Source organism: Dermacentor silvarum, chromosome 2 (assembly GCF_013339745.2).
Source record: "Dermacentor silvarum isolate Dsil-2018 chromosome 2, BIME_Dsil_1.4, whole genome shotgun sequence".
Lineage (NCBI taxonomy): Eukaryota > Metazoa > Arthropoda > Arachnida > Ixodida > Ixodidae > Dermacentor > Dermacentor silvarum.
This window is the reverse complement of record NC_051155.1, coordinates 99,614,397-99,639,981: the sequence shown is the minus strand read 5'-3', so window position 1 is coordinate 99,639,981 and position 25,585 is coordinate 99,614,397. Positions and strand designations below refer to the sequence as shown.

The 25,585-nt window shown below is 47.2% G+C and overlaps 1 protein-coding gene across 9 annotated transcripts in view; it reads left to right on the top strand.

The window, feature by feature from the left end:
- The first annotated feature begins 24,411 nt into the window (after nt 1–24,411).
- Nucleotides 24,412–25,585, top strand: part of LOC119441640 (coiled-coil domain-containing protein AGAP005037-like) — a 320,692-nt gene continuing 319,518 nt past the window's right edge. For all 9 annotated transcript variants that reach the window (XM_049661483.1, XM_049661479.1, XM_049661480.1 and 6 more), the window contains exon 1: nt 24,412–24,626. In XM_049661483.1, coding sequence (XP_049517440.1) covers nt 24,414–24,626 — 213 coding nt within the window. In that variant the 5' untranslated portion in view covers nt 24,412–24,413. The remainder of the gene's footprint in view (nt 24,627–25,585) is intronic.

Sequence of the window (25,585 nt, the reverse complement as noted above, 5' to 3'; positions counted from 1 at the left end):
ATACATCGTACTTGATATAAACAAAACATATGAACAAACAAAATAGTAAATTGCGTTTGCTTGACGTTGACTTTGCCACACATCAAAAACACTACGACAGTGTACATGCAAAATCATAAATGTCAGCCTCGGATTCATGAATGACACCCGAAGCACACACAAGTACAGTTTCTACTCAGGCAAACAAAATTTGGGCATTATTCTGGCTGTAGCAAAATTTTGCCTCGAGACACGGTTAGGTACCGCGTGGACCAGCGGCGAAGAAATTCGGCTTCACCGAGCTTGAAGAGCTGTTCTTCAAGATGACCCCATATTACCACCCGTAGTTTGCACACTCTGGGGTACGTTGCTCTATTTGGCTGCCGGGATCGTTCTGCAATGTTGCGGAAGCACCACAAAACGTATCTGACGCTGTAGTAGACGAGACTCGCAAACCGATCTCGTCGCCGTGGTGCCCGCACGATGGATATTCCAAATGATCTTCCAACCAGCTTCCAGAAGGTGCGCGCTACAACGCACTCCTTTACTACATGCGTGTTGGTCTCTATTTGTGCGCAATATATGCATTTATCATTCGCTACCATAACCCAGCGTTCAAGCCTGTCTCTTGTAGGTAGAATGCCCCAGTGATATCGCCAATGAAAATCTCTCACTTTTGAAGGCAAATCAGGTGAAGAAACGGCTGTCCATGTTTTTGTAGTAGCTGTCCCTGGAGGCACAGCCGTCTCACACAACATTTCACAAATCCTTGAAACTGGTGTCGTACGCCACTTTGTATTCCTTACTTACACAAGCTGGCTTTGTAAGCCTTGCGCGCGATGGAAGACAGCGCCCCTCTCCCCCGCTTTAGTATAGCTTTACTCCCTCGCGCGCGCGAGATTGAGCCACCATCGTCGGCGCACCCTCGCACGTTGCACTCGCACATGCGGCACCGGCGAGCGGCGACAATGTTATAGCCCTTGGACTTTATACGGAACATCAGGGCGACGGCAGAAATGCCGTCCACATAATTGCTATCGCAATAACAACAGGTGACGTCTATTGGACATGAAAAGGTTACGTTTGTGCCCTATTTTCTCGCTCGAATAAAGGCTGGCCTTGCCTCTGAGCCAACCCGCCTTTTTAAGAAGGTAAGCGAAAAAAAAACACTAAAAATAAAATTGAAGGACGCTTAGGCTTCGCCTTTAAGAGTGGAACGCGATAGACTTCAAAGATCCCTGACATGCATCTCACGCTTACCGGCAACTGCAGCTTATATAACCGTAATGTTTACCGGGAAACGCTTGAGGCGAACGCTATGCACGAAGGCGAGCTTTCTGGTTGAAACGCGGCCTCTTGAGTTGGCCAAACCCAGAGGTGGTGCACAGCCGCGCTAAAAAAATACATCATTTTCAGATTTCTCTCATTATTTCGCACTTCTAATATCTCATTATTTCAGGCACTTCTGCCTGAGAAGATTTAAAATAAAAGGCTTGCGTTGTCGGTGTTTTGTTTCATGACATTGTTTGTGGGCTGTGATTCTCAAAATTCCGAGGAATAACTCGGTCAAGAATGTAAGATAAGATATGAGGCAACTTTAGTGATAGAATGTTGTGGCCGTATATAACCCGCATATACCGCATGTCGTGTAGCTAGGTGTGGCATATACATATAACTAAATTTGTACGGAAATTATCGCTCACGGACGCCGACACCGACATTGGATTTTGTGCGACAAGGGACACTTAAATCTATCGCGTTAATATTCCACGATTGCGAGCCGGTCAAGATAACAGAAAACGGGCAATAGCCACAAAAAAAGGAAATGACATTAATTGGCAATGTCCAGCGCCAGCTATACACATGCCTCGGCTCACCGTAGACACCGCTGTACTGACACGAAGTATGTTTCAGTGCATCGCCGAAAGTGAACATTGTAATAAAAAAAAAATTACCGTCCTTCCACTCCGTGAAGATGGTCGAACAGTGAAGCTGAGTTAGTTGCAGCGAGTGTTACGAGCGTTATATGTGTATGTGTTGCACGTGGTGCAATTGCGTAAATCGTGAGTAAACACAGATCTACAACGGGAACGTGTATTATATTGAAGCGTTGCGAGGCGAGAAGGAGGCAGCGACTTCCGACGCTACTCGACTAGTGCCCAGTCCTCGGTCGAAACATGCCATGCCGCCGCCAGAGGAATCATCTCCAGTCACGGACACCGCGCGCGTTAGGCCCCAACGTGGGGAAACGCGGACGGCGTCGGCACCCCACCTTCTTTTATCGCCTCTCCTCCTCGCGCCCAGCGCGGCCTCTCATTAGTCGCACTGCACGCGTTCAATGTGGTCAAAATGGCGTACCGTAGCAATGAGCTACAGTATATACTCTGCGGCTGCGGATACTGATGGCTACAGTGCTGCCTTCTGTGGCTGGTGTCAGCGGCGTGCCGTTTTTACAGCTACGATGGTTTCTAACAAAATCCCCCAAATGTAAGCTGACCTAGGAATTTCGTAACTCATGTTAAAGAAAGAGAGAGAGAGAGAGACGAGACTATTGACCAAGGTTCAAATGAATATGATGCTTGCTTACAGCAAACCCTAGGGGTCACGGTAGTCAATGAAAGCTTCGCTTTAAAATGTCGCTGCAAGAAACGCACTCGATCTGACGTCACCGATAGAGCCATCGGATTCATACGTACAGCGAGTACCATAACTGAAGTTACACCGCTATTGAACTTCAACAAATTGAGTAACCACCGCCCACACAATAACGCAACGATTCCCCAAGCGGTTAGGCTCTCATTGTGCATGACACACATTTGAACTCGTCTAGGCTACGAGCGAGGTAGGAATTCGTACAGACTTACTATAGGAGTGAGTGATAACAAAAAAAAAAGATATTATCAGAGCGTGAAATAAAGAAATGCCTCCACTTTTTGTTTGCCTGGAGTTCCCTGAAGGGAAGCCAAAAAGAAACACTGAATGAGTGTACACTGATATACGGGGTGCCTTAGCGAACACTTTCAAAAATTTTTAAAGGTTGTTGCAGATAGCACAATTCTAGTTCATGACCCTTATGATCACTTAGACAAAACATTGGATTGCATAATCGACTAATTAACAAAAATCACTAATTACGTTTTAACTAATTAGCTTATGGCCCGTATTTCAATTTACAAATTCTAGCCGTGAAGTTCGCAAGGCGGATCCACTTGGAACGAATTCTCAGGATGACAGCAGTTTCGAGAGAATAATTCTCGAACTTTGCGGTGAAATGCATTGGCGCTCCAATTACGTTCTTAACAAAGCGTCGTTTTATGCATTGAAGCACGAAAGTATAAATGGAACGTCAATGCATTTCTCCTCAAAGTTCGGAAATTACAATGAGAAGCTTCTAGCTCTCGGACTCCACAATACATTTGATGAGCTGGCTGAGGCCCAACTCATAGCGCAGAGGAGTCGATTAGCGCAAACGCCAGCCGGCAGAGCTCTTCTTCGTACAGCCGGCCCTGGAGAATGCATACAAGCACACCGAAACACCAAAGAGCTACCCTGCGAGGTCAGAAATTTGTATGGGGTATTAACTATACCGCAAAACATGGATCCGACATTACACGCAGGAAGGAGAAAGGCTAGAGCAGAATACATAGACAAAACACTGAAGTGCTTGGACACTGCAAGGTTCACGGATGCTTCACCATATCGGGCCAACGCAGAGAATATGGTGGCAGTTGTCGTAAACCGAAAAGGTAGAATCATGGACTGTGCTTCGGTTTCCAGAGTAACCATTATAGAAGTAGCAGAGATAGCCATTGCCTTGGCTATAAGAGAAGGCATGGGACGCAACGCTCCACTGACAATAATCGCAGATTCTCAGACCTCATGTAGGAACTATCAGGGGGGCAAAATCGGCGCGAAGGCACACCGGATACTTGCCGAGATTAGCAGAGAACTCAACGTGAGATACACCCAAACAAAGACTTGGGCCCCGGTACACGAGGGTGTTACTGGGAACCTCCAAGCAGATCAGGCGGCTCGAGGTTTCACTACTTCCTGAGCTGCCGATGGCAACATCGTGGAGGGCCCGACAACCATCGATCCCAGTTAAAAAGCAATCTTGCAATACTACAGGGAATTGAGAAGACTGAGCAGCACCGCACAAGAACCTTTCAGCCGTGAACTCTGCGACGTTACCTAGGCTCCAAACGGACACATATACAAACCTCCATCGATTGCACAGACACTACCCAACAGCGTACAAACACATAACTGACACTCTACCACCACACATGGGAATGCACGGCTCACACCGAAGATCAAGAAGAGAACAACACGAGAGTGAGGTGGGAGGCATTGCTATCCGGAGGGCAGTAAGGATGGCGAAGGCCAGTGGTGCCTTGGAATAGGGTCATACCACACGGCGTTGTGGTATGGCCCCTATTGTGCTCTGGCAACGCCGTGTGTTTTGTTCTTCAGGAGAGAGAGAGAGAGAGAGAGAGAAGTGACTTTATTTGCACCCGTAATATAGATGACGTGGTACAGTTTTCAGCCTAAACCCACACTCATCCTCCCTAACCGTCGGCCGGGCGGGAAAAATATCTCAAAACTGGTGTCATCCCGAGAATTCCTTCCAAGTGGATACGCGCCTTGCGAGCTCCACGGCTACAATTTGTAAATTGCAATATGTGCCATAAGGCAATTAGTTAAAAACCCTAATTAGTGAATTTTTGTTAAGTAGGCGATTATGCATTTCAGTTTTTTGTGCAAGTAACGTCCGCCTCTTCGAGTAGACTAGCTCTTGAACTACAATTCTGCTATCTGCCACAAGCAACCTTTAAACATTTTTAAAGCATTCGCTGAAAAACGCGGTGTTATTACACAAACCTGCATTTGCGTTAATTTACCAGTAAAAGATTATTTGTAGAAAATACGGTGAATGTCCAAAGATGCATACGCTTGGCACGTTGGTATTTCCTACTTGTGAAATCAGCACGCCTCAGGAAAGGATGAAGAGGACTAGACGGGTGCAGCGCTGAATGAACACCGAAAATTTTATTTGACAGTCTACTTATGCTCGAGCTTCCAACAAAATTTTACTTTGTTAGTCAGCGCTGCCTCTGTCCATGTAGTCCTTTCCTTCTTCGTTTGTGGCTGCACGCTGTTTTCACAAGTATGAAGGTTTAAGTAGATTTCTTCAAGCGAGACTTGCAGTGGCACGCGCTCGTGCCACTGCCCCCGCGTTCGTCGACGTCGTCGTGTTTCACAGATGGCTGCGTTGACGCTGATCATTCAGGCGTAGAATTTCACTTCTCTTCTGTGTCGTAACGGGGAGGCCGCGTTTGTATGAGCCATTGCTTACAGGGGTATGAGCCATTCATTGTCTTACGTAACGGACAGATTAAATTTTGAAGAAATTTCGTGGAAATTCATCCGGGATGAACGCGCTCGGGAAGGCGGCTCGTCGTCGACGTGCCTATTGTAGCGTGAGGGCTTCCGAAGCCCAGGCGAAATGTCAGCGAAGAGCCGCCGACCCCCGAGTTGCGGGAGCGCGATGTTGAGGCCAAACGTCAGTGTCGTCTAGTCGTCTAGCCCTCCAGCAACCCGATAACGGTGGTGCACGCCTCGGCAACGCTATAGCGCCAACATCCCCAGTGCGACGGCCAGGTTTCAACGCGTGTTTCTCAACCGGAACTTCGGAGAAAGCTGCAGTGCGTGGGACCGGTTCTGGTTCGAGCACAACGTGGTACTCGTCTGTGCAAATCCTTCGGAGGAACACCGAAGAAACACACGACAAGCTTCGCGTACCCCCATTACTGATTTCTTCATTTTTACACACGACAAGCTTCGCGTACCCCCATTACTGATTTCTTCATTTTTATTTATTTTTTTTTGCCAGAACCACAGCGGTGGGCACGTCAGGGTGGCATTACGGATTTCAATGTATATTTCTCATAAATTTACCGTTGTGGCTCAATAATGTTCTTAAGACATGCTGAGTTCAGTGTTTGGCTCTTTTAGACTACAATGTGTAGTCCATTTCTTACCGCTAAAAGAATAACTATAGGCCTGAACGCAAGCTGTCAAAATCAATTACGTCACAGCAAGCTGCTGTGAAACTTCAAGGCGTCGTCGCTGCCCGTCTCTTGTTCTTCCGTATTTGCTGGCTAACTAAGGCGCTCTTCGCACGGCGGGAGTGACGCTTTTCGTGTTGCAGAAGTGTAGCGCACTAATACAGCTCGAATACATTTCCTCGTTTGTGTTCCTTTAACGCATTTCTAAAGTAAATGCCGAACGTAAATTACAGTTTCGCTCATAACACGAAGCATGACGTCATATTTTGCGAAATATAACGGGCATTCTCAAGCTTCTAGATAGTTTCGTGTGGTCTTTGTTGGAGCGAGGATTCGCGCAGGTGGGAGGGAGCAGTCTTCGTTGGAGAAAAAGTAAGCGTTCGTCGCATTCGCTTGAGGAAGTGGCGCCCCCCGGTGGCTAAGGGAAAAACTCGGATTTTCTTCATTCTCTTACCTGTCCGGACTTAGTCACGGGTCTCTACTAAGGCAACCCTTTACCTTCCTACTGGTGGACTCTTTCGATGCTGGTGGACTCTTTCGCTAGAAGTAGTTGAATGAAGACAATTCCGACGTCGCGCTAAATCAGTGTCATTTCATGCACAAAAAATTACTCTATCTCCCGCTAAAGGGAACCTGTGTGGATGCGAAGCATCGGGGAGATGGTTAGCTTAAGCGGGAGATGGTTTCGCGGCAGCGGCCCGAGCGCTCATCGCGGCGCGGCACAGGAGAGAGAATGAGGCGCGCACGCTCCGTCATTTTCAGGCCGCGGAACTACCGTGGCGCCCCCAGTGGAGTATGCAGCTGTCGCACCACCTGTCGTGCGCGCCGCTCCGGATTCCTAGAGGAGAGAAAGGGGGGAGCGTAGGAGCGGAGAGAAGAGGGGGAGGGGACGTGCATGCGCTGTGGGGGTGTTGGACGCGGGCGCCGCTCCGTAGAGGATTCCTAGAGAAGAGAAAGGGGGGAGCGTAGGAGATGAGAGAGAGGGGAGGGGCCGCGCATGCGCTGTGGGGTTGTGGGACGCCGCGGGAGGGACGGACAAAGCCCCCGCCATAAGCTGCTTCGCATCTCAAAGGAAGCTTCATTTAGGACCGCCTCCTCAACGGGGAAGCATATGTTAAAGGCATATGTTAACGGGAAGGAAACATGCTTGATCAAGATGACGCGGACGCCAGCTCTATCTCGTACACAAACGTTGAGCGAGCGTCGAACAATCATGGCGGTTGCTGGCGAGATCGCGCTTTACAGGGTCAAATGCCCCACTGCTGCAGCATCGGCGGAGGAGCTGACAGGCAGAATCCCTGGGCTGCCAATCTCTAAGTCGCTAGTATGAATCCTCGTGGGACAATTAGGATTGTTATTTATTTGTAATTTCCGCGTAAAGAACTTCGGAGCTCCAGCGACGACAGTGCCGGACATCAAAACGACCCGGGAAGTGAGCCCTTAAAAGCTATCATTGTAAAAAGAAATGTAAGAAAGAAACGGCGGGCATTTGATAGCAGCAGCCGAGTATATCTGATTTCCTCGGTTCAAAGCGGGCCATAGCGTAATATATTTACAGATTAAGCAGGAAGCCCACCAGAAGCTACGAATCCTGATTGCGTTTCCGAGCAGGACGGTTTCTCACGTCCGTCAGTGTAACGTCATTTCTTCTAATACAAATAAAGCCCCCTTCCTAAAAAGAATAAATGAGAATATTTTTAGCTGCCAAGCGGCACCGATCAAAGGGCATATTAAGCGCTAGCTTAAACTTTTGAAAAAAACGTTCCGCGGATTTTACGCGTGTTGATGCTTCTTTTTTCTCTCGCCGAGATTCAAATATGTGCTGTGTTTCATTTCTGTCGTTTTCTTACACAAAACATTTTTTATTACTCATATTAGTTAGCTTCTTGTCTTTTTCTTCTCTTCGTTTCTTTCCTGGTCACGCTGTCTTTTCACTTATTTACACGTTCAAAAGCTTCTGTGTTTTCTATTTTGCTTGCTTTGAAGCTTTCTCTAGCCTTTGCTTCCTTTATCATCTGCTGTCCCTGCAGCTTGACATTGACTTCGTGTTTTACGCTTCCACTGTGGTTTTGATCACTTTTCTAATTGTTTAGTTGCTTCACTTTCACTATGTTCCTTTCCCGCGCTTTGTGCACGTTCCTCGCGCAGCGCGTTGCTGATACCGCTTCTTTTTTTCTGAATTATTTATTCTGCTTTCATGTCTTGCTCTTAATTTAATCTGTTTCGGAGAGCCTGTGTAATCTACATCTGCCCTGATACGTGACTGGCAGCAATAACTAAACTAATTTTAAACAAATGCAGTGCCAGCTGCTTGCGTGCATGATGTGTTGTTTCGTACAGCAGCGTACGACACCAGAAAGAGAGAGAGAGAGATAGAAGGGAGGAAGGAAAGGCAGGGAGTTTAACGAGCCTTTGTCCAGTTTACTACCCTACACGTGGGGAGGGGGATGGGAGAGTGAAAGAAAGAGGGATAGATGGAATACACGAGTCTTGATCCCACTTTCGCATGCACTAATCCAGGTGCAGCATATCTACAGTCCGGCACTGAAGCCTTTCGCCTTCAGGTACTCTAGAAGAGCTCGAATGGCTTTCTGGGCTGATGAGTTGTGAGGACAGGCACTCAAGACCTTTGCTTCCGTGAATGGCCTATCGTCCAGTCTATCCAATACGGCACCAAAAACTCTATAGAAGAAGCTATGTGAAGCCGACAGACAGTCAAGCCAAGTTAAGTACAAAGGAAATTGAGTGCGCTTATTTCTGTTACTGAAACGTAGAAGCGATGTAGAAAAGGAAAATGATAGTTGAAATGAAAGTAGAAGAAAATAACTTTATTACCTGTGGGAACCTAACCAGCTACTCTCCATGATGCATGAGATGATCTGCCAATTGTATTCCGCGTTACGCAAATGCCCGACTAAGTGGACTAAGGCGTAACTGCCGCCTCAATAGGAGATATCGAAAGTGCATCGCGATCTGGCAACACTGATCGCGTCCGTCATACTTCCCGAGGCGCAGATGTGAGGTGCCCGTATGCTGTGCGGCCTTGTGCGGCTCGGTGATCGTGGCGGTATGGCTACGCAGCAGTCGAAAATGTGACAATCGCCTTTACTATCGTACGACGAGTAATGATGAGCGAACTTCACTGCGGCGCCACGAAGCTACGGCCGCTGATTTTTGCGCACTCGGATATCATTCCGGACTGGCATTCTCAATAGGCGTACTGTTTTGAAAGCGAAAATATTTCCGAGAGTCCTTGCGTGGCGAGGTGTGCTTCAAACCTGAGCTAAGTACCCCAAACAATTGATCTTGCGCTCGCGAATTTTCGAATGAGTCTTCTAGATCGGCCTAGCAACGCAAACGCTCCATGTGCAAGCTTATGTTAACCTGCCAAAGCCTTTTATTTTCTATATGCATCAAAATAAAATGTGCGCGAACATTGTGCTGTCTTCTCAAGTGCTTCGTTTATTTTTACTTTATCCGGAAAATATTTAGAGCGAAATGTGTGCCTCAACAATCGGTCAGGTGGTTTGCGTTCCGTTTGAGAAGTTATATGTTTAGCCGCAGAATGCTCAAGACGCTTAAAATGTTTAAGTAAGTTGTATATAAAGCAGCAGAGCCTTCACACGATAATCAAACAAATATAGCTGCGCTGGTACTGGTTAAACAGGCGTACACGTGCCCAAATAATTTTTGGTACGGCAGCAAGCGTTTTCCACCTTGAGCACTAATTTAAAAGAAGCTGACGGGGTACCAAAAACAACAGCAAAAAGTAAACAAATCCTTTTTTTTTTTTTCTTTTTTTTTTTGCTAAAGCAGGGATGTTTATAGACATCGCAGCAAACAAACAGACACAGGTGAAGGAGATGGAAAACGTCGTCTGCGTTGGCCATTGTTTAGCATGCGCATTTTTTTTTTCTTTATTCGCTGATTTTGTTGTGCCTATTGCCTAAAACACGAGCCTAACTTGTTGCTGGCGTTGCCACTAATCACTTGCATCTCAAATAGAAAGGTTGGAAGCAGTAGCTATGAGCGTAGCTACGCTGTGGATCAAAAAGTTTCGTTATGCGGTGTCTTCGGCAAGATGGCGGATGGCGCTTTGCTGCAAGTCCATAGGTGGCGCTTCACAGTTTGAATATTCCCTATTAGTAGAGCATCGTACGCGTCATGTGGTTGCTGCGGGTTTGACCACCCCCAGCGGCAAGTTAAATTATCTTCCACTTTCATTTCATTCTGTTTATGACGAAAAGAAAGAAACACACAGTCAATTTTCTTTATGCTTTCCCTCTTCATTTTATGTTGTCGGCTTCATATCGTGCCTAGCGGAACAAAAAAAGTTGGCCCCTGCCCCCTGACCCCCACCGTAGACGCAGACTGAACACAAATTATAAATGACGTATTTCCGATATGTCGCCAACAACTGCTGTTAGATGGGCTTCTGTGGTCGTCTTGTAGGCGACGTAAACTTCGCGCGTCAGCATAGAAGCGCGCGAAAAACACGGACAAAGAAAACGCACGTAAACAGGACGAGACCGTCCCGTTCATGTGCCTCTTCGTCCGTGTTTCTTGCGCGCTGCCCTGCCTATACCTACATGATGAACCAACGAGCTCAATTAAAAGCGTTATTTTTGCGCGCCAGCAGCCTGCTTCGCCAGGTTGGCTTGCCATCAATGGCCGTATGCTACCATTTCAGTTACGCAGAATATGGAGTGAAGTGATGCATTTGTTAAGCATGGGCATATCTTTCAAGGAAGAAAAACGACCAACATTCGGTGTTCCTGGACGATCTCAGGGCTGGGAACAACCGAACCAAATGCTGCCGAATTTCGGTAACCTGACGGGAACCTAATGGCGCGTCCATTGGGCCAACAAAAACACTCGAAAGCGCCCCCAAAGTGCTCTCTCAAGGTTACTGCGTTCCAAGTAGTGATCAGGAGCAGGAGCACTGTAATCCATTGGCAGAGCAGGAGCAGTTTGATGACGTCGAGAGTATTTCGAGCTGCCTCCGCGCGAAAAGCCGAGTGCGAAGGAAGTCTCGTTACGCACACGTGACATATCCTTTTTCTTTGGGTGTGTTTCCGTCGTTTTGGTTCATGGAGGAAAGAAACAAAACTGGGGAGGCCCTGACGTGACGTTTTTGAAGCTGGAAGTGTAGCCATGTCGGTGTGCCAACTGCCTTTGCACCTCCAATCAGGGGTTCTGCAGCTCGCCGGAGCAGAGGAGCGCGAACTTTGAACTTACATTGTTACGATCCGCCGGAAGTGTGTGCTGCCGACGCGCGTCAAAACAAAGCCTACGAAACTTCTGTAGCAGTTTTAGTGAAGCAGACGCGCTCCGGTGCTTTTCCGTGGCACGTTGAAGACGACGACGAACACCCGCGCAGTTATGGCTTGAGTGTATCTGTTGCTGGCTGACACTCACACTCATCGACCGAAAACACAACTTTCAAGCTTACGCACCCCACCCCAAAGTCAGCTTTTCTCGCGAACAAAAGGTTCTGCGAGAAAGACAGCGGCGGAAAAATCTCATCTCACTTTTCAGAGACTGAGAGCAGCAGCGAAAGCTTCAGGAGCGCGGTTGCTATGGCAACGGTGACATTTGGGGTACTCGTCCCAGTGCTCCTTTGCGAAAAACGGCACGTGACTTCCGCCACACATTCTCCAATACGCCTGTGCTGACCGGGGCCGCTCCGGGGTTTCCTTCCTCCACGTTTCGGTTCATTGTGCGGCGGCAAAGGTGGCTGAGAAGCGAATTTCGCGCGATAATCGCCGCGGGAACGTAAACAATCTGGTCACGTGATACACTTTCTCGCTCACACCTGCTCTCTGAGCGCATGGAACGTTTGAATCTCGCTGCAGTACTGGTCTTCTCCTCTCTGCTCGTTACCTCCGCTACTGTTCTGCCAATGGATTGCGCCATAAGCATTCGCCAAGGCACAACCGATGCCTCTGAGATATGAATTTATAAAAGTTCGTGAAAAGGTACCTCCAATTCTCACACGTTGAAGAAAGTCTAAAGTTCGGTTGAACCTCCAACATTGTTAAAAAAGAGGGCCAGCTTCAGGACCGGAGCGTCCTGATCCTAGTACTGTACTCCCAATAATCTAGCATTTTTTTACGCTCAGCTCCTCACGCCTGTCTTCGCTAAGTATGTTTTTCGATTCGATTCTCGCATAGGTTATCAATACTCTCAGCTATACGTGGGCTCTATAGGGAAAAATACATACACTAACAAAAAGCTACAGCAAAATAAAGACAATGTTGCTTGAGGGAGCTTTCTTATTCCAGTGAAGTTATTTGTGCGAACAGTATTGCGAAAGCATAATTGTCATGTCTGTAGTTAATGTTTGCGTAGTCTAACTTCACGAAAAAGGAGTCGACACTTGGTAGAACACTTGAACTGGTTGGAGCAATTTTAACTTGCTTTACTTTTAAGATTTCTCGCTGTTTAAGCGTTCGAAACACGGCTGTGACGCGTAGCTTTAGAGCCGCCGGCGGGGGGTCTAAGAATAGCTGGAAGGGTTGCTCGCGACCTCGGAGCAACTGCGCTTGGCCTTGTGGCCATTGCGACGCCACCTAGCTACCTTACCTCCTCCCTACTCAAGCATGAACAAATCGCTGTCTTGACCCGGTACTCTCAAACGGCGCTCGACTGAATCATCTTCGTCGATACCGCCGAGTAGGGAGCCTACATGCAAGCGCCGTTTCATGTAGGCTCCCTACCACAGAGTGGAGCGCAGCGCCGTCCCTCGACTGGAAAACGCACCGCGTTGCAAATAACGCCCCGCGGCGATTCTCTTTTTTTTTTTTTTTTTTTTTGACGAGGAGGCGGCCGCTTGACGCGTTTTACCTTCGCTCCAGTGCATTCTAACTGACGCCGAGAGCAACTGCTTACAAAACTATCGCTCGGGTATCGCGGTTCTCATCCCGGAGGCAACAGCCATTGACGCGCAGCGACCACTTCAGTCGCCGGAGGGCGCTGCCCTTGAAACTTTAGAAAAAATTTGGCTGACTCCCTGAAATAAGGGACATAGACGGATTATTATTATTATTATTATTATTATTATTATTATTATTAAGCGTGGTGATTATAGTGGTTTATATAATTTCTTCACCACCGACTGGTCACTGGTTACAGACAAAAATAATGTGGATGACCAAGTAGATCAGTTCACTGACCTTGTTTTGAGCAGTATGCGCAAATACATTCCCCAGTACAGGCCTAAACGCTCTAGATATCCTCACTGGTTTTCGTCTGAACTCATAATTGCCCTAAAGCATAAAGATCGCGCACACCGAAAATCTAGAATTCCGTTGCCTAATGAGTGCAGAGAAGAATTCCGCATTTTTCGGGCTCTCTGTAACCGAAAATCTAGAATTCCGTTGCCTAATGAGTGCAGAGAAGAATTCCGCTTTTTAACACGAAAGTGTTTTATGCCGGGGTCCACCAAGACTTCACTGACGTATTTCCGTCACGGAAATACGTCATAGAACATAATACAAAGAAAGAAACCAGAAGAAAAAGTTCCACAAACATGCAAAATTTGGAAATCGAACCCACGACCTCTCGGTCCGCGACGATAGATCGCCGAGCGTTTAACCCATTGCGCCACAAACGCATTTGCAGAGAGCTACACAGACGCGCCTTATATATCTAAAGCCCCAACCAGACGTACGCGTTGGAAAGCGTCCGCACGCGCCGCGCTCACTCGACGTCACATCGCGTCCGATAGATGAAGAGGGCGCGCACCCAAACGATGCACGAGTTCCCGCGCGTCTCTGCGCGTTTTGTCGCGGCTGCCACGTTCACCTACCAAACGCGCGGAACGACCAACACAAAACACGCAGCTTGCCCGGACTTGCCTGCACGCCGCGCGAAGAGTCGTTCCGGAAGTCACGCTGGTTCGCCGTGGTCACGTCATAGGCGTTCTGTGGTCACGTGAGGAGCGTCGCGCGGGCGACGCGGTGGGATCTTCCGGCGCGGGCGCAAAAAACCTAGCAGTGGTAGGTGTCCACGCCGTAACGCGTCCACACGCGCTGCAGTCACCGTGCCTGACGGCGTACGCGCCCAGGCGCGATGCAGCGCGTGCAGGCGCTTTCCAACGCGTACGTCTGGTTGGAGCTTAACACTCCTCCGTGTACCCGCGCTCTTGCTCGGGGCGGTGCCGCCGCCTACGAGCAGAAAAGAGAAGTACTGCATTATGACACTAACGCGCACCGACAGTGAACGCTTCGGTGGTCTCAGCACTACGACGCCTCGATGCCAGCATTCGAAGGGACGCTGGCATCAAGAAGCACTACCAACGCCACCTAGGTGGCGTTCACCGTACTCAGCACAGCGGAGCGTGGCCTCCGCAATAAGCTCTGAAAATGTTTCTGAAGTTGATCGCGGAGGCTGCAATTACGACGCGCTGTACGCGCTGATTTGACTCGGTGACGATTCAGTTACGTGCTTTGTCTTGCGCGTTGTATTAGTGTGTCAGTTACGTGCTTCGTCTTTCGCGTTGTGCTAGCGTGTGCAGCGTAGTGCAGCTTCCATATGCACGACGGTTGCTCATGGTCATCGACGTTGGTAGTCGTGATGGAGGAGACGTGCCACCAGGCGTCAGCGTGGGTGCATCAACGCCTAAGGGCGCTTTAGCCACAAAACACCAATAGACATTATATATCAATGTGCAATAAACATTACACTACTTCTGTGAAGAAACGTTTCACTTTCGTGTTCTATACCGATTCCTATATAAGAGGGATCAACCACATTTTTCGGGCTCTCTGTAAACGTCTCTATAAGCGGGATCAAGACTCATATATGGCATTCTTAGAAAAGAGCGCCTCCGGCCGGCCGGCGAAATGTTGGAAGTATATCCGTAAGCGCTCCAACAAACGTGGAGAATGTTTTCGCTTACTTGACTCTAGAGGGGCAGAAGTCCAAGCAGTCGCGGATTTTTTTGCAGCCCATTTCTCATCCTTATATAAAGATGCAGGTTTCAACGCTGGTGTCAGTCAGCAGCACACGGGGTGTTGTTGATGAAAAGTGGGGTGTTGTTTGATGAAAAGTTTGTCCTCGAATGCCTTAAGCGCTTGAAGCCTTCCCTATCCTGCGGCCCTGATGGCATCCCCTCCGCAATTCTAAAAGCTTACGGCAGTATATTTGCTCCAGTATTGAGAACTATATTTAATAACTGTTTGACTACTTCCACTTTCCCTCACATGTGGAAAACTGCTCGTGTGTTTCCTGTATTTTAATTCTGGATGTAAATCAGATGTCTCGAATTATCGCCCAATTTCTCTTCTCTGTGCTACGTCCAAGATTTTTGAGCTTGCTCTTCACAACGTATTTTCTTTTACTGTGAAGAACTTGCTCATTCAGAATCAGCATCGATTTCTCACCGGCCGCTCCACTATCACAAATCTCGCAAGTTTCATGACACAGATCTCCACGCCGGTACTTCAAAGGGGGCAAGTTGACACCATTTACTGTGATCTCAGCAAGGCTTTTGATGTAGTCAGCCACTCGCTGCTTCTGATCAAGCTTACGCACTTTGATGTTGACTTGTCAGTTGTGAATCTCGTGCGTAGTGATCTTCTTGATAGATCCTGTTATGTTAACGTCAATGGCCAAACGTCTTCTTCTTACATGGAAACTAGTGGCGTCCCTCAAGGGTCAGTATTAGGACCACTCCTTTTTTTATTTTTATTAATGACGTTCTTTCTGTTATTCGGAACTCTGCTTTCCTTATATATGCTGATGACATCAAGATTTTAAAGAAAATTCACACTGTTGATGACTGTCGCGCCCTGCAGTCTGACCTGTTTTCCTTTTCTAAATGGTGCAAGGATAATAGCCTTACCTTGAATGCTGCTAAGACCAAAGTCATGACTTTCACACGTAAAACAGCAAGTATTTCTTTTTCTTATTCTGTAGATTCTGTGCCGTTGTGTAAGGTCTGCGAGATCAATGATCTTGGTGTACTTTTTGATGCAACCTTACACTTTTATGCTCACACTGCAATGCGGGGTATGCGCTCTCTTGGTTCTGTATGCAGACTATCGAGGGAATTCAAGTCTCCTACACCATTCCGCAAATTGTACACAACCATCTGTCTTCCTCAACTCGAATATGCGTCGGTCGTCTGGAATGGCTCTTCCAGGTCCAACAGTGACGTTATAGATCGTGTCCAGAAAAGGTTTCTAAGCATATATAATCACCGCTTTGCAAACCTGGACACTGCACCTTGTACTATAGCACTGTTGGATTGTTGTCATTGCCCTCACTTCGCGACCGACGTAATCGCGCTGACCTTCTGTTTCTCTTCAAACTCCTTCACGGTAACCTCACGTGTCCCGAACTTCTCAGCTGTGTCGTGTTTCGTATCCCACGCAAGATCCCCAGAGAACATAGACTTTACCGTGTTCCTGCCTGTCATCACGAACACTCAACTGTCCGCAGGATACAGTCTTTATAACGCTTACTTTCGTGATCTTGATATCTTTCTAAACTCCTTGTCATCGTTCTTTTTCGAGCTTTGCGTTGCTGTTATAATTTCATGCATTGTTCAAGCGCCCTTCTCCTCCTTTTTCTTTTGTATTTACTTTGCGCTTTGTTGTCGGTACTCTCTTCTTTTCACAATTTCTTTTTTTATTCATTCATTTTTTAATGATATTCCCCTGCAGTGCTTTGTTTTCGGTTTGTAATGTATGCGTGCACCAGCACACAGACCTTAGGAGTGTTCCTGGTCACGTTAAATAAACTATATTATTATTATTATTATTATTATTATTATTATTATTATTATTATTATTATTATTATTATTATTATTATTATTATTATTATTATTATTATTATTATTATTATTATTATTATTGGCGTCCCCTTCGAAACTGGGCGCAGACAGTCACCTAGCCTGCTTGATTTAATCGGGTTTTACTGCCTCTATCGCCGTCTAGCCTGTTGTCTATTTGATCGCGCTCTCAACTTTCGTACGTAAAACTTATATCTCTACATTGTAGCGTTACTTACACTTGCAATAACTCCGGCTCTATCATTCTGTTCCCTGCTATTTTCCACCAATACTCTAAACGTCTGTTGCTTATCTCGACTGCTGACCAGCTAATCCTTCCATCTACTTTTAATCCCAACACTACTGGAAGGTGGACAGGCGTCCCGGCGCGCGACACGCCGACTAAACGACACTGAATGGGCAACACGGTTTAGAAAATCTAATCTCTAAAGAAATTGTTATCAATTCAGAGTTTATTTATATTTCCCAAAAGACCCATTTGCGAGCATCTCAGGAAAGTTGGAGCTTTGTGGTGGCAACTCTCCAAGTTCGCGAGCAGTGTTATTGTTTCAGCGGGCCCTCATCGAAATAATCAAACTGCTGAGGAGAGCTATTAGTGCCAGCTTAATTATCGCCATAGTCCTCCAACTTTCCGAAGATGTTTCGACATGTTTTTTTTTTTTCAAATAACACTACATTTTGAATTGATAACAAAGCTATCCTTGAGACATTCAATTGTTTGCCCATTCGCGGTCATTCCTGATGAAGTAATTGCAGAGCAGATAAAAACGGACACAAAAGACGTAACACCACTAGCGCCCGCAGAGCCCGGTCTTGCGTCCTTTGCGTCCGTTTTTATTTGCGCTGCAATGAATTCATGAAGTATCGAACAAAAAGCCCAATGACAAAGTATTTAGGGGGTCCATTCAGTTACGTAGCGCGGGGCACACGCCCACCGTGAGAGGACGCTGGTCGTCATGGACGCCTGCGGTTACAGAAGCGCACCTTAGAGACTTGGAAAAGCCACCAGTGATTGAGAATTATGTTTGGGAAAGCTGCAAAAGAACTAGATCGGAAGTGAACGGGAGGAGGAGTCGGAATGCTAATGCATCGGGAAGCCAAATGGGAAAGAGTAAAACTCCAAGTGTCAAGAGCATCTTTGAATAGCAGGCAGGCACAATGAGTGGAAAGAAGACTTGGCTGGGCGTAACGGATTTGTGGAGCGGAAATAATTAAGGGTTTCGCGAATAACTGCCGAAATCATCCTGTTAGGTTTCATGAATGCCCACAAACAGGATCTAGATGGCTGTGCCGACAACAACGGGAAGTTAATGCCTAATCTCTGCGAGCAAAGCAACCTCGTTGTCGTGAATACGGGGCCTAAATGTGATGACCAGATGACATGGGAAGCCGGAAACAGGCAATCAATCATTGATTACGGTCTGATGACAGAAGTAATTTACGATAAGTTGAGAGAAATGGTCATTGACAAGAAATGGTATAGCAGCATAGGGAGTGAACGTAAACGCATCATTTTGAAAATGGGATATGTAGTTGCGAAAGAAAGCAAGGAGCGAATAATGACTGGTGGAAATTTGAACGTTAAACCAATAACAAATGTAGTAACACGAATTGAGAAAGAACCTGGCTAATGGGCAGCCAAAGGGTGGGGACATAGTGAGCTTCCAAGCGTAATAACGAGAGAAATAAGAAAAGAGACGCAACACGTTTGTTGGAAAGAAAAATGGAAACCGAAAAGCTAGAGGAAAAGGGAGATACGGGAAGCGATCAATCAACGACAGAAAGCATCACGAGTGCATAGGCTGGCAAAAAAAGCGCAGTTGCCGCAGGGTGAAGTAGACAGAAAATGAAAAATATGCCGAGAGAAAAAAACATGGCTCCAATAGTCGTTCAAACAAAGATTAAAGGTGAAAGTGATCGAACGTTGGTTGTCAGAAATACGTGTGGAAAAGAAGGCCGCACCCAGAATATTTTGGAACCACATTAACTTATTAGGCAGGAAGTCTGGAACAATACAACAACTTATCCTAGACGAAGATGGAAACAAACGGGAAGGGGACGCGGCATTCAATTTCAACTGGAAGAAAGCCGAAGAGAAAACTCCTAAGCACACAGCCACATGGTTAGGCGAGGTTCCCATTAGGCTAATTAACGAACTAGGACAAAAAAGTAAGGAAGCTCTGTTGAAAACAGTATAAAAAAATGTCACAGTTTCGCCCTAAGGGCGAAGCAATGAATGCGATAGCAACACAGCAATGTCATACGAAGTAAGGTGAGCGGCTTTGGTAACAATATGAATTGTAGTAAACATGAGCTGATTAAGTAAGCAGGTGTGCTGCGGCGTAAGTAGACCGACATGAAGAGAGACTCGATGACCACGAGAAGGCGCGTGTGAAACGGTGGTGTTGATGAGAAGCGCTTCCCGTGGGCAGCGCGCGTGCGAAGGGACACACCTGTAGCGCTGCACTGCCGATCCGGGCAGCATTACATGTGCAGCGTGCGTTGGAAAATGTGACCCGACTATTACTAACTGAATGAACAAGCGTGGTGTGAGCGCGCACAAACAAACATGAAGAGATCACACTGAATGACTGCAGACGACTGTCAAAACGCTGGCAGCAAGCATACGCCGCTGCGGGCGAAGGTACGTGCGGTCTATCGCTTCAACAGGAACTGAGCCGCGAATGCACGGCTCATAAAGGTCAGAGCCGTGTGGAGATAAGAGACGGTGCGGCGAGCGACGAGCGCGGTTGTTGGCAGAAAAAAAGTGCGCCCCCCCCCCCCCCCCCCCCCCCCCCGCTTCCTCCGGCGCTGGCTTCCCGCTTCCTTGCTTGCGCGCGGGAGAGATAAGAGACCGTGCGGCCGAGCGACGAGCGCGGTTGTTGGCACAGTAGAAGTGCCCCCCCCCCCCCCCCTCCCGCTCCCTCCGGCGCTGGCTTCCCGCTTCGTTGCTTGCGCGTGGGGGATTGAGTGCGTTCGCTCTCCGTGATAGCGTGCGTCGCAGCACGCTTGCGCTCGGGCATACGGCGCGCGGTGAAGATTTTATCTATACGGAACCTCACGGCGACGGCGACGGCGACGACGACGGCTACGGCGACGGCGACGGCGACGGCGACGCCGACGGCAGAAATCCGGTTGAAGTGTCCATATAATTGCTATCGCAATAAAATGCCAGGCAGTTGGCGACAAAGTGGAATGAATGTTATTTATAAAGATAAGGGGAAGAAAGATATAATTCACTCAAATATACCGTTTACCAATATACACGTTAGCAATGCAGGGTAAATAAATTAAAACTACAAGCAAGGGCCGAACACAATAGCATACTGGGAGAACTTCCCAATGGCTTCAGAATCAGTAGGCGTAAGGACGATTACTTACTTATTTTTGCTCAGTGTATTGAAATATCCAGAGACGAAAGGAGACCGTTATACATAAGTGGCTTTTCTAAAGATTACCGGAGCGTATCACAACGTTAACCGCAGCGTTTTGAGGTATTATTTGGAATAGATTTGGAAACAAATGATTAGGCAACCACTGTATACAGCTATTGAGGGAGATTTACCATGAAAATACCGTTTACGTTGAATGGGAAGGGACGAGGAGCGAAGAGAAAGTTGATATCAACAAGGGACTGAGACAGGGATGCCCTCTATCGCCACTGCAGTTTGTTATGTACACTGTAAGGGTGGAAAGGGCGCTAGAGGGAATCAATATCGAGTCCTCATAGAAACAATCGGGCACGATAGTAGAGCAACAGCTCCCAGGTTTGTTTTATGCGGACGATATTGTGTTGCTTTCTAACAGGCAAAGTGACACGCGACGCCTGGCTGATATCTGTGGACAGGAAGGTGAGAATTTAGGATTAAAAACAGGGAACCGACAGTGTCAATACAGGGCCTCGAAGTACCTCTGGTAAAAGAATACAAATACCTAGGTCTATGGATAAATGAATGCAATAGATATATGGAAAAACAGGGAAAACAATAACAGTAAATGGGAAGAGAAATGCTGTGACAATGAAACAAAGAGCCCTATGGGGCTACAATAGGCACTAGGTGGTCCGCGGTATGTGGAAAGTTGTAATGATTCCAGGACTAACATTTGTAAATGCAGTTGTTTGCTTTAAGTCAAGGGTACAATCAGGACTCGATGACAACCAAAGGTCAATGGGACGCCTCGCATTGGCGGCTCACGGGCAGACTACAAATAAAGCCGTACAGGGTGATATGGGATGGACAAGTTTGAAGTAAGGGAAGCTCAGAGTGAAATGGATTTCGAAGAACGATTGCCGCATATGAAAGAAAGTAAATGGGTTGCGAGAATGTTCAAGTATTTGTATAGGAAAGATATTGACTAACAGTCGATGAAAACAACTCGGAATGTTACCAGCGCGTATACGACCGGTATAGTAAGGAATACGGCAACAAAGAACGTTAAACGTAAATTCAGAGAGGCTGAGACATTCTCCTGGGTGGCGGCATTGGAAAAGAAACCGGCTATCAATAACTACCTAAGAGGTAAAAATAATATCAGGAAAGGAAGGATTTATGATAGCCCAAAGGGAAGCTCTTTACTTTTCGAAACGAGATCAGGATGCCTTAGAACGAGTAGTTATAAAGCGAGGTACACCAAGGACGAAGCCGCATGTGCTTGCTGTGGTAAAGCTATAGATCGAGAAACGATGGAACATGTTTTATTGGAACGTGAAGATATCTACCCAGATGCCAGTCTGGGCTCCTCTGACCTGCTTGAGGCCCTTGGGTTAAGGGATAGCAAAGGGAATGTAAACATGTGCGCAACAGAGATTAGTAAATGTCGTTCGGGTGTTTGGTGACAGAAAAGTAGGGAGACCACCAACAACGGAGGCGTACAAAAACAAAGTTCCCAATAATGTTTCGGAACGTTTGAGGCTGGTAATTTTTGTCTGTAAGAAATATATATATATTGTAGGGAACCGTTTGTGCCAGCCGAGCTCGAGCTACGACTAAGAACAAGCTGGGCGGCTGATGATGATAAATACAGATCAGCAATTTGCACAAGTGATGATGATGTGTAGAGATGTAGACGAGGCAGTCATGGGTCGCGCTCGCACTGCTATGTATAATAAAGAGAATTTGGTGGCAAAACCCACGGCTCCGTTTCAAAAGGGACGCTCATAGCATCCATTCATCCGTCCGGCCTCATGCACCGCATTTTCTACCATGCACCTCAGAGCGTTCTCATTAATTTATTATATTAGCTTTTTCACGAGCCAGGTTTGGTGTCGTCCCCCAGGCGGTGTGTATGTCACGACGCAGAAGGTGATTACGTGAAAGCCGAACATCGTGACGTTTTGGCACTCGCTCGGTCAGCTGATGTGCTCGCTGCGTCCCGCATTGTAGCGGACGCGAACATGTGGGCATGTATGACATGATGTCGCGCCTGAGATCCTCCTATTTTTCATGTGCGTATTGCATGTACAGTTGTCGCCAAGACCCAGAAACAATAATGCATGATTGAACGCCTTGCAGAAACACTTTAAACCAGCGATCTGGCACTCTGCAACTCCAAACTACGATCCAGCTTTTGTATACTGTGGTCTGACGAACGAACCGATGCCGTAAAAGAAATTGAGCCCTGGAAGAGCATGCAGACTCGCAGAGCCCCTGACTATGCTAAGGCCCCAAAAGTCCGGCGCACGACACAACCCAGCAAGCCTCAGACGCAGAACATTCAGGCTAGTTCTCACTAAAATGTAATGCCTGATGAGGTTTATTGCTCAGATCTTTCCCAACGTTCATGGGAATGGTAGGTGTTGCAACGTGTATCCGGCCACTTCGGAGCAATGTCGAAACTAATTTAGGCTTTATACCAACTGTCCTCGCAACATTTTACATTCGAGGCTATACGTTCGGCTAAAAGTAGCAACAGACATATCATTTCTAGCCATCGCCCTGAGCTTCACTTGCACGCATCTAGTCACCACTGCATAGACCGGCTTTGCTTGTGAGAAAGGTGGCAATATTTGCGACCATCATTTGAAGGCAGGCTTCGCCAACATATGATGTGCATCTGTGGAGGCAAGAGCCAGGGAAAACGCGTCCCAAACAACGCTTTTCTGAGCAATGGACGGAAACACAAATGCATTTACTGCCAACTGTCATGCGTTCTCACGAGTAGGATTTGCCTGCTTCGAGTGTTCATCATTTTAACTCCGTCATTTATGAAACACGAAATAAGCGCCGCGGCTTCATGGAGCACGAAGGGCAAAGCTTTGCCGTGTGGTAATCTTCAGGTACATCTACCACTTGATTTCTCGCTGATGCCTGCTCTTGTGCATCTGGAAAATTTCTCTCCACGCCCGTGGAAGTAATTTCACCTTATGTCTGTTCTAGCTCGGCTCATTATTATCGCCTTTCCTGTTCCCTCTTATTTGTCGTTACTGTTCCCGTTTCCTACTGTTTTGGCTGAACAACTTAAGCAGCGTACGCGTCCAATAAATGCGTGTATATTGGCCGCCAATTTTCGCGCTTAGTAAAGGCAGCGATACATACCACTCATAGCATAAATTTTGTTGGTATCGTAGTGCTGTAGAAAAAGCACTGCCTTCTGAATCAAAGTGAAGCAACTTTCAGTCCGAGGTGTGGCTGTTTGACTTTATTTTACGAATTGTGTTCGTTGTCTTTGTTTGCCGTGTATACGTTATTTACGCAATGCCATCTACATAGTGTCATCTACGCGAAGCCGTCCACGCTGCTCTTCAGCTAACAATACTTTAACGATAACTGTCCTATAGCCGAAAGGCTATGGCTGAGCTCTGGCTGAGCTTTTACCGCTGCAATGGCTATCTGCAGCTTCCAGTTCCCTTTGGGTCTAGTGTACTTTGGCTTCGACTTGTTACGTAGCATCGACTTGCATCAGGTGTCTTCCGGCACCTGATGGAAGGACGCGAGAGGGAGAGAGAGCATTAAACTTTGGCAGCTGTAGCTGCAGTGAAGAGCCTTTCCCGACCAGAAAAGGTGTATTTGGCATCAGTCTGTGTGTACCGACCTAAACAGAGCATGCTCGTGTCGCTCATGGTGAGTGGACAGGTGCGATTGTGTCGCTAACATCGCACAGACGAAGCGCGAGGTCATTATACTAAGTTCATTGTAAGTTTCCAAGAAAATGCGCGTGTATAAACAACAGTCCGACAAGGTGTCACTGCTGTCCCTGTGACTGCACCTCGGATACACGCGGGCCTGCACGATATGTTTCTGTGTCCGCGGGTCCTCGCTCCTTGTCACGCTTAAAATTATCTCAGTTAGCCCAGCTGTGGGTGCAACCTGTAGAAATTAACGCGCTTCCCTGACGACGTCCCGTAGACACAGCGTTGCTTCCACGCTACGCGGTGACCGAGAACGTTCGCCGAACATGTATACCTCAGAATAAGCTGTGACGATGCACGTTTTCTTATCACCAGATTGTGATCTGTACCTAGGAGATAGCCAATTAGAAAACAGGAAACGGCGCTGCTCGCATGTGCGATCTCGATCTACAATAACACGAAGTGACGCGTATACTTTCTGCTGTTCGCAGCGGCGCCATGCCGTTCAGCATCCGGCGGCTGACGCTGCAGCGTAGCCTGTCGGGCGGCGAGCGGCCCAAGAGCGAACCACCGGGGGGACGGGCGGCCATCAAGAAGTCCGCCTCGCAGGAAGAGGCCCGCGCAGCCAGGGCACTCCCTTCGTCGCGTTCCGTCGACCAGGGGGACCTCAGGCGGCTGCAGGCGCTCGGCCAGGTGCCTTCCCCGGCACAGGTGAGCCTCCATTCATTCATTCATTCATTCATTCATTCATTCATTTTTCTTCATTCTTTGATGTATGCATGCATTTGCCGAACGATTTCGGCGAATAATTACACGCTGTTTGATCGTAGCGCAGCGAGAAAAAAAAATTGCCCGCCAATCCACCCTGTGAAGGTGGTTGGAAAGCGAAGCTTTTTACGCCACCCTCACGGTGACTGCGGCGCACTTGATATTTCACACACTACAACGTAACTTTAACCACGGCCTTTATTATTATTTACTTCACAACAATGTTCACTACTGCTTTATGATCGGTGTGATATACACTACTAGACTACCCCATAGTGGGGTAGTCTAGAAAATGAACCGAAGCAGTTACTAGGTTGGAAGGGTTTCGAATTACTTCAACCCTCTTTCAAGCAGCTGCATAAGCTTTGCAACAGCTGCAATCTAATCTTACGGACCGCGCCGAGCCTGTTTCCGTTGTTTGCCCGCAGCCCTTATCATCCATCATGTTGGCTCATCACTTTGAAGCTTGTTTTTGTGGTTTTTCTTGCGAAAACGAGTGCTTAGTTGTACGCTGAATGCCTGAATTCAAGTAAGCTATACTGCTATACCTGCAATTGTTAGCGGTTCGTCGGGATCGTTTTTTGCTTACAACGACGGACACGACAGAACCCTTGGCTGGTAGAGGTACAAAGCTTCGCTTAAAAAAAAAACAATAAGTCATTTTGAAACATACAATTCATTTTCTCCTCTTCCCTTTCCCTTTGAGCAGAGTTGAAGGCTATAGGAGTGTTTGCTCAGGCCGACCTGTCTGCATTTAGTAAAATAAATGCTCCTCGTGCTTATTTTAAAACGCGGTCGTGTTTCTTAAACATCCTCTTATTTAACAAATGATGTGATTTTAACAAACAATAAGCGCATAGGCGATGAACCGCAAATGTACCAGGGAAATAAATTCTATGCAT